Genomic DNA, 9822 nt, shown 5'->3' on the forward strand with positions numbered 1-9822 from the left:
TTTAATTTTATGTTTTGTATTTAGTGTGTGTGTTTGTGTGTGAGAGCACACGCGTGCATGCTCGTGTGCTTTATATAACAGTCCAGTGCAAGTGAAAGTCGGGTCCCATGTGTGTCACTGGCAGGAGGTGATTTCTATAGAGCCTTCTTCCTGGCAAGCTCTATTATCGAGGTTATTTTTGTTTGTTTGTTTAGACTCCTGTAGCTTTTTAGACTCTTATAGCCGAGGATTGTGGGCATGAGGTTTTATTACCAAAATTCATATTTGAGAATGACTGATTCTGAGTGTTTGGAGGATAACCTCAACAGGGTCAGTGTGAGTATGTTAGCCTTGGCTCCTACTTGGCTGTCTAGGAATACTTCTAGACCTCACCAGCACGTGCTTGGGAAGGTTTTGTTAGCCTTTTGTCCCTGTACATGTTATTTCATATTTTTAAATATATTCTTGGGCGCCGTTGACCTTACCATGTGATTTATTGGCCTGACCCCTGATGAGTTTAACCATGCAAGAATTAAAAAGCATTTTCTGACTAAACTCCCTATTGGTAAACTCTTTAAGCAAAGGAGAACTAGGAGAAGTAGAAGTGGCAAGAGAGGAGCTTGGAGAAAAGATAATCAAACCAAGCTGCAGTTATTTTATTTGAGCTGATTAAGGGAACAGCTTTTGTATACCGGCCGAGATATGATCATGACATGATTTTGCTCGTTAAATATTCTTGAATATGGCCTTTCTCAATTATGTCATTAGTTTAAATGACATAAAGAATAGGCATGTGGTGTGTGCGGTGTGCAGTGTGCGGGCGGGTGGGGGGTGCTCTTGGCCCTCGCAGTTGAAATGTGCTTTGTTTTTGTTTGCTCTATTCATCTTTTTTTGTTCATCATCTCCATTGAGATGATGTTTTTATTAACATGACCATTTCGAAGTAGTTTTAAGCTGTTAATAATCATCCCGCAGCTTTGGCATTTGCCCTGGTTTAAAGAGCATTTACTTTCTGTTCCTACAGCAAGACATCAGAACAATAAAGATACCTTTTGTTGGGCACATGATTTGAACATTAAGCAAAAGGCCGGTAGAAAAACAACAGTGTGTCTGTGCTTCTATGCTGCAACTTTAAATAGTCTTGCTTTTTCAATTTGGCTTTGTTCTTGGTCCTTTGGTTTGTTTTTTAAAAATAATGGAAAAATAGCCTTAAATTCACTGGGATTCCATCAATTTTGTGGTTTTTTTATATTTATTTATTTATTATGCATACAATATTCTGTCTGTGTATATGTCTGCAGGCCAGAAGAGGGCACCAGACCTCATTACAGATGGTTGTGAGCCACCATGTGGTTGCCGGGAATTGAACTCAGGACCTCTGGAAGAGCAGGCAATGCTCTTAACCACTGAGCCATCTCTCCAGCCCCATGTGTTTTTTGTTTTTTTTTTTGTTTTTTGTTTTTGTTTTTTTAGTTTTTCGAGACAGGGTTTCTCTGTAGCTTTAGAGCCTGTCCTTACACTAGCTCTTGTAGACCAGGCTGGCCTAGAACTCACAGAGATCCGCCTGCCTCTGCCTCCTGGGATTAAAGGCGTGCGCCACCACCACCCGGCTGTGTTTTACTTTTTGGATCCCAGAGAATCTTCTAGAAAATAGGCCAACAAACTCCAGTCCAGGATTGAAATTTTGCCCCTTCTTATTTTATTGTGACAACATCCTCATTCCTTTTATTCTCTGCTTCTCACTTCAAGAAGGCTGAATAGTTTAAACAGACACATGGGACCTGTTCAAGCCTATAGCTGACTCTGTACAAAACAATAATAATAATAGCTACTGTTCCTTCCCCACTTAAAGCAGTAGGATCCAGGGTAGAATGAGAAACAAGAAAAAAACTAGCACTAACTCACATGTATGCCCAGCATTCACTGTGTACTGTGGACTATGCCCTTGCAAGCCTCATTGCGTTTCCGGTTCACCGCTCCTGCCACTCCTGTGTAGGAAAGAAAGCAGGACTGTCTCACTTCGTTGCCTCTAAGTCTTTTCATCAACTGCAACCAAACAGTAGGATTGCAAACTTAAACTTTCTGCAAATGCCTTTATTAGTGTTTCATACCAGAGTTTGCAACTTAATAGCATTTGGCATGCGTTGCTTACTTTATTATTTATTTTTAATTAATTTGTTTTTTTGAGGTAGGGTTTCATGTAGTCCTGGTAGGGTCTTTAACTCTATACCTGAGGATAACTTTGAACTTTTGATACCTTGCCTCTACCTCCCACAGTGCTAGGGTTACAAGTGTTACTCTCACAGTCCTTTTATGCTCTGCTGGGGATTGTACCGAGGGCCTTGTGCACTCTAGCTGAGCGTTCTACCAGCTGAGCCATGTCCCTGGTCCACATTTGTTATTTTATATGCTTATGAACATTCTGTGCTATTAAGGCATATTTTTGGTATGTTTATTTACTGATGTGTCCTGCGCAATGCTTAGTCTAGAATAGGGGTGGCACCGTACCGAGTGTGCAGTCAGTGCTAGCAGTGAGGTCATGTAGCCCACTGGAGAGTTCCAGTCAGGCAGGTGTGTTGAGGGTTACAATTTATTTTCTTTTAGTCTAAGGTGTTAGTGTAAGTTAGTTAAGCTTTTTTGTAAAGTGAGTTGTAAACCTTTTTTTCCCCTTTTTATTTATTCTTTTCTCATGCAGTGTATCCCTACCCCGGTTTCTCGGTTTCTCCCTCCACTCCTCCCAATCTCACTGCCTACCCACACCTCCACCTTCCTGCTCCTCCCTTTCCCTTCAGAAAAGAGCGGGGCTCTCAGGAATATCAGCCAAACATGGCATAACAAGATTCAAACCCCTTATATCAAGGCTGGACAAGTGTACCCAGTAGGAGGAAACAGGTCCCAAAAGCAGACAAAAGAATCAGAGACACCCCTACCCCTACTGTTTTGTTGTTGTTGCTGTTGTTTTGGTTTTTTCGAGCCAAGGTTTCTCTGTAGCTTTAGTGCCTGTCCTGGAACTAGCTCTTGTAGATTAGGTTAGTCTCGAACTCACAAGAGATCCGCCTGCCTCTGCCTTCCAAGTGCTGGGACTAAAGGCGGGAGCCATCACCGCCTGGCAAATGTCATTTTTACTGATTTTTTTTTTTGAGACAAGGTTTCTCTGTAGCTTTAGGGCCTGTCCTGGAACTAGCTCTTGTAGATTAGGTTGGTCTCGAACTCACGAGATCCGCCTGCCTCTGCCTCCCTATCCTCACTGTTATGAGTCCCACAAATACAGCATGCTAACAACCATAGCATAAATGTAGAGGACTTACCATGCAGACTCATACAAGCTCCATGATTGCCAATTGAGTCTCCGAACCTTATGAACTCTGTTTAGTTGATTCTGTGGGCCACGTTCTCTTTGTGTCCTTGACCTCTCTGGCTCCTACAATCCTTCCGCCCCCAGTTCAGCTTTTTGCCAGTCATTTTTGTTTCTGCCCTATAGCCTCTGGGCTACCCAACTTCCCATTCTTGTGTCATCCAGGCACCGTCAAGCATGGTGATTGGCCACTCCTACAAGTTCTGAGCCACTGTTTCCCTAGCATATCCTGCAGGCAGAACTGGTCAAAGGTTTTGTGACTAAGTTGGTGTCCTTCCCCACCATTGGAAGCCTTGGCCAGTTCAGGCTCCATATTCCCCCATTACTGGATTTCTGCATCAACCTCAAATGCCCCCTAATTCCAGTACTCTCTCCTTTTTCCCTTCATCTGATCCCTCCTGTTCCCATCCCCACCCACCCGCCACTCCACCAACAAAATCTGTTCTAGTTCCTCTTCCCACCCAGGAGATCATTGCATCCACTCCCCACTTGAGTCTTCCTTACTTACCCTCTCTGCATCTGTGGGTTGTAGCATGATTAGCATTGACTTTACAATTAATACTGTTTTTGTCTTTCTGGGTCTGGGCTACCTCACTCAGGATGATTGTTCTATTTCTATCCATTTGCCTGAAAAGCTCATGGTGTCTTTTTTTGGTTGGTTGGGTTTTTTGTTTTGTCTTTTTCGAAACAAGGTTTCTCTATGTAACAGCCCTGGCTCTCCTGGATCTAGTCTTTCTAGACCAGCTGGCCTTGAATGTTCACAGAAATCCTCTGTCTCCAAAGTTGGTTGGGGTTTTTTGTTTGTTTGTTTGTTTTATTTTTTTTATTTTTTTATTTTTTGGTTTTTTTCGAGACAGGGTTTCTCTGTGGTTTTAGAGCCTGTCCTGAAACTAGCTCTTGTAGACCAGGCTGGTCTTGAACTCACAGAGATCCGCCTGCCTCTGCCTCCCAAGTGCTGGGATTAAAGGCGTGTGCCACCACTGCCCGGCTGTTTGTTTTATTTTTTAAGACAGGGTTTCTGTGTAACAGCTCAGGCTGTCATAGAACTTATTTTGTATACTAGACTGGCCTTGAACGCACAGATCGCCACCCCCCCTTGCCTCTTTGCTCTCCCGTCTTAGTATGAAAGGCAATATCATTTTTTTACAGCTGAGTAGTACCCCATTGAGTTCTCTTTATTTATTCTTAGGTCGAGGGATATCTAGGTTGTTTCCATTTCCAGTTTCTGACTGTTAGGAGTAAAGCTGCTATGAACATATTTGAGCAAGTGTCTTTGTGGTAGATAGGATAGAGCATCTTTTGGGTATATGTCCAAGAGTTGTATAGCTGGGTCTCAAGGTAGATCCATTCTCAGTTTTCTGAAAAAAACATATTGATATCCCTGGTGGTTGTACCAGTTTGCACTCCTACCAGCATTGAGGAGTGATCCTTTGCTCCACATCCTCAACAGCTTGAGCTGTCCCTTGTGTTACTGATCTTAGCTATTCTTTTTTTTTTGTTTGTTTGTTTGGTTTTGTTTTTCAAGACAGGGTTTCTCTGTAGCTTAGGAGTCTGTCCTGGAAGTCACTCTGTAGACCAAAATGGCCTCAGACTCGAAGAAATCTGCCTGTCTATACCTCCTGAGTGCTGGGATTAAAGCATGTGCCACCACCTCCCAGCTGACTTTAGCCATTCAGTAAGATGGAATCTTTGTTTGGATTTGTGTTTCTCTGATGGCTTAAGATATTCAACATTTCTTTAATGTTTTAATGTGTTTCTCAGCCAATTTGAGATTCTTCTATTTTGAATTCCTCTGTTTAGATCTGTACCACATTTTTTTAATGGAAGATAAACATTTATTAGTAGAGAAGAGAAAACATACAGAAATTCTGGATTCTTTCTCTTCATTCACTAGTTTTGTAATGAAGTCCAAATAGCAACTAGGAAGGTATTTACAAGGATAAATTTTTCTTAATCACCCTGTACTGTATGTATGGTGGACTTTTAATAGAAACCATATACTGCAAGCTAAGAATATTTTTATAGTTTACAAGAAGTTTAGAGCAACTGGTATTAAACAGAGGATACCTTTTAGTGCAAAATATAAAAGTGACACAACTGTGTGTCTCTTAAGTGTTTAATTCATTTGAACAAGGAAATGGAAAAAACAAATAATCAAGACAAGCCTAGCTTTAAGATTTTTTTGTATTCAGTTTGTTCTACTTTCACGTCATCTCCAATAAGCTGATTAGACGTAAGTGACCACTGTAGAAGCCTGGATATCCATCCATCAGGACAATGACAAAATATTTGTTTTCAAGGAATTATGTGCCCCAGTGGCAGAACCTGGGTTCTGTAGAATTTATTTTCGTACTCAAATGCTTCAAATTTGTGTGTCCTTAGATAAGAATGTCCATATCCAACTGCCTCTGCAGCAGGGCCAAGCTAGCCATGTCTCCCCATGGAATAACTGGAGTCCATAGATCAAACTGATCTTGAACTGCCCCACAGTCACAGCCTTCTGTTCTGGGGAATTCAGATTCTCATTGAAGCCTTCTCTTACAATATGGATGGAGCCAGCCAGAGTCTTGAGATAGCCATAGCTCTCCTTGGTGCAAAGGTTCCTAGTGTAGCGAATGTTCTGGATTTTTCCTGGCACCAGGAGTTTTTAATTTAGCCGGCAGGCTGTTGCACTGGTATGGAATGTGCAGATCTCCTAACACCAACACCAATCTGTGCCCAGCCATCCTGTCACCAGACTTCATTCAGTCGCCATGAACACCCATGCCCTCTTCCTCGGGTTCCTTAGTAGCTGTACCACATTTTTTAATTTGTTTGTTTTACTGCTGTCTAGTTTCTTGAGTTCTTTAAAATATTTTGGATGTTAGCCTTCTATAGGATGTGGAATTAGTGAAAATCTTTTCTCATTCTGTAGGCTTTCATTTTGTCCTATTGACTGTGTCCTTTTTTGCCTTACAGAAAATTTTCAGTTTCCTGAGGTCCCATTTATTGATTGTCGATCTTAATGCCTGTGCTATTGATGTTCTGTTTAGAAGTTGTCTCCTGTGTGAATGCATTCAGTGCTACTCCCCACTTTGTCCTACCAGGTTCAGTGATCTTTGATCCACTTGGACGTGAGTCTTGCCCATGGTAATACATGGATCTATTTGTATTTATTCCATTCTGTCAATTCACCTGTCTTTCTATGCCAATACCATATGGTTTTTATTACTATAGGTCTGTAGAGCTTGAAATCAGGCATGGTGATACCTCCGGAAGTTCTTTTTTATTGTTCAATATTGTTTTACCTATCCTGGGTTTCCTTTTTCCATATGAAATTGAGTGTTATACTTTTAATTTCTGTGAAGAATTGTGTTGGGATTTTATTGGGAATTGCATTGAATCTGTAGTTTGCCTTTGGTAGGATGATCATTTTTACTATGTTAATTGTACTTACTAATCCATGAGCATGGGTGATTTTTCCATCTTCTGATACCTTCTTCCGTTTCTTTCTTCAAAGACTTAAAGTATTTGTCATACAAGTGTTTCACTTGCTTACTTAAGGTTATCCCAAGATACTTTATATTGTATGAGGCTATTATGAAGGGTGTTGTTTCCCTGGTTTCTTTCTGTTTGTTGTTTGTATGTAGGAGGGCTACAGATTTGTAGTTGTTGCTAAAGTATCCAGCTACTTTGCTGAAGGTGTTTATCAGCTGTAGGAGTTCCCTGGTAGAATTTTTGGGGTTGCGTATGTATACTTATCATCTGCAAATAATAATGCTCTGACTTATTCCTTTCCAATTTGTATTCCCTTGATCTCCTTCAGTTGTCTTGCTCTAGCTAAAAATTCAAGTATTATATTGATGAGATGGAGAGTGAGCAACCTTGTCCTATTTCTGATTTTAGTGGAATTGCTTAGAGTTTCTCTTCATTTAGTTTGATGTTGGCTAGTATTTGGGCTGCTGTAAATTGCCCTTTTTATGTTTAGGTATGTCCCTTGTATCCCTAATCTTCACAACCTTTATCACGAAGGACTGTTGGAGTTTGTCAAAGTCTTGTTCAACATCTAATGAGATGATCATGTGGTAAACCATTTTTTTTTTTTTTTGGTTTTTCGAGACAGGGTTTCTCTGTGGCTTTGGAGCCTGTCCTGGAACTAGGTCTTGTAGACCAGGCTGGTCTCAAACTCACAGAGATCTGCCTGCCTCTGCCTCCCAAGGTATATGTAATTTTATTTAGAGAGTCTGTGTTTGCACACACACATGTGTTCACTCAAATATGTGGCTCACTTGTGGAAGTCAGAGAACAGTTTGTGGGAGTTGGTTCTATCCTACTACCTGGGTCCCAGGATCAAACTCTGAGTGGCCAGCAACTTCCTGCTGAGCCATCATCCCACTGTCTGTACACCACTTACTGACGTCATTTCCTCACAGTTGCTATAGTACTGGAATATGTTTTAACTTTAGGTTATTATCTAAGGCAGGTGTTTCCTGGGGGTGACTCTTCTGGATCAGCACTCTCTGGAAGTGATTAACATTCATCTTTCACGAAGGAAGCAGCCAAGACAACATGAACAAGGAAGTGAAGAAAATGGCAAAGACAAGTGGCCAGAACGGCCTGGACAGTCGAGCCCTCAGAGCGAACACTAAACAAGAGGAGGTGGACCAAGTCCAGAAGACAAACATGGAACCTCTCCACATAACATACACCATCCACGATGAAGATATGTACGGTGAGACCAACCCCGACACTGAGGAAGATGACTTCCCTGATGGTTACATAGAGTGTATCATCAGAGGTGAGTTTTCTGAACCTATTTTAGAAGAGGATTTACTTTTTAAAGCTTTCGAAAACCTAGAGAAAGCCGAACAAGACCTTTCTCGCCAGGTTCTTGAAGCGAGTTCCCTTCTTGAAAGTTCTTTGGAATATGTGACTAAGGGAACAAAACAGGAGAAAAGGGAGGCCAAGCAAGAACAGCCTCAACAGATGGTTGAAGCGGACTCAGAACTCGGGTGTTCCAAGTCCATGACTAGCTGGAAGCTTCCTGTTGAAAAAATACCGAAAGTTGATTTATCAGATCCTCAGCAGCTTGTGGGATCGACTGAAGAGAAGCCAAAAGGTGGTGAGTCCGGTGGCATTTTATCGATGCTGAAGTGTCCTCACACAGGGTGCACGAAGAAGCTGAGGGACAAAACTGCCCTGAGGAAGCACATGCTTGTTCACGGTCCCCGTCAGCACGTGTGTGCAGAGTGTGGGAAAGCTTTTGCCGAGAGCTCGAAACTAAAGCGACACTTTCTGGTGCATAATGGAGAGAAACCATTTCAGTGCACCTTCGAAGGGTGTGGGAAGCGCTTCTCGCTGGACTTCAACCTGCGCACCCACATCCGCATCCACACTGGCGATAAGCGCTTCGTGTGCCCCTTTGATGGCTGCTCCAAGGGCTTTATTCAGTCAAATAATCTGAAAACTCACATCCTCACCCATGCAAAGGCAGGGAAAAAATGCTGAAGACCAAGACAGAGATTGTCCTCAGGCTGGGTGTCTTAATGGAAGAATCAGTCAGTGGGGAGACCTCCACTGTGGAATGTTTGTTGGGAGTTTCGCAACTCTGGAAAGCAAACTTTTATTCTTTATGTTTCATTATACCATTTTAAGGACGTTTATTTCATGGTGTAGTTCCAACAGAAATGTCAATGTTGGAGTTACTTCAGAAGCATACTCTTTAATAATATATGTGCTGCATTATTGAATGTGATGATTTTTGCCTACTTCGTAGAAAATCACTGATTTTTAATTATAGTTTCTGATTGCCTAGCTTTACCTTTAAAACTACTTCATGGTAGATGCGATAATCCTAAATAAATGAATGAGTACTTGCATGTTTTTCAATTAAATTCTTTAATTTTCATTTTCCTCCTTGTATCAAACTATTAATTATAGTTAAATGTGAATGGCTACATAATAAAGTTGATCCATCTGAATTTTAGATGTTTCAGAACAAAAGGAGAGAGCTCTGAAAATGTGCTAAATTTCTGAAAAGTAAGTCAAAACTGCATTAAAAAGATAACAGCTGGTCATGGTGGTGCATGCCTTTATTCCTTGCACTCAGAAGGCAGAGACAGGCAGATCTTTGAGTTCGAGGCCAGCCTGGTAAACCTTGAGCTCAGGAGACCAGTCAAAACTATAGAGGATTATATCTCTAGAGGAGAGGAGGAATTGTTTTTTAAAATATAGCGAAAGAGTGGGTTGTGGTGGTACACACCTTTGATCCCAGCACTCATTAGGTATAGGCAGGCAGATCTCAGTGAGTTTGAGGCCAGCCTGGTTCACAGGACAAGTATCAGTTTGACCAGAACTACACAATGAGAAGCTGTTTCCAAAATTAGAGAGTTACTAAAATTTAATACTAATGCACTAGTCTGTTAGGGCAGAAATTGTCCAGTCTGTTCTGTTAGAGTGAGTGCTCTATTAAATTTCTGAGGGCCACCACCACAGTGACCAAACAGTGC

The 9822-nt window shown here is 41.5% G+C and overlaps 1 protein-coding gene and 1 pseudogene across 1 annotated transcript; one reads left to right on the forward strand and one right to left on the reverse strand.

Annotated features, from left to right (window-relative positions):
* Nucleotides 1–5488: 5488 nt before the first annotated feature.
* Nucleotides 5489–6060, reverse strand: LOC121433808 (annotated as a pseudogene).
* A 1822-nt stretch (nt 6061–7882) lies between these two features.
* Zfp42 (ZFP42 zinc finger protein) lies at nt 7883–8821 on the forward strand. Its single transcript, XM_041632270.1, has 2 exons — nt 7883–8327; nt 8391–8821. The coding sequence occupies exons 1-2, from the start codon at nt 7883–7885 to the stop codon at nt 8819–8821; spliced, it is 876 nt and encodes a 291-aa protein (XP_041488204.1).
* The last annotated feature ends 1001 nt before the right edge of the window (nt 8822–9822 follow it).

Source organism: Microtus oregoni, unplaced genomic scaffold, assembly GCF_018167655.1.
Source record: "Microtus oregoni isolate MIOR12 unplaced genomic scaffold, Mior012 000041F_ref0000270, whole genome shotgun sequence".
Lineage (NCBI taxonomy): Eukaryota > Metazoa > Chordata > Mammalia > Rodentia > Cricetidae > Microtus > Microtus oregoni.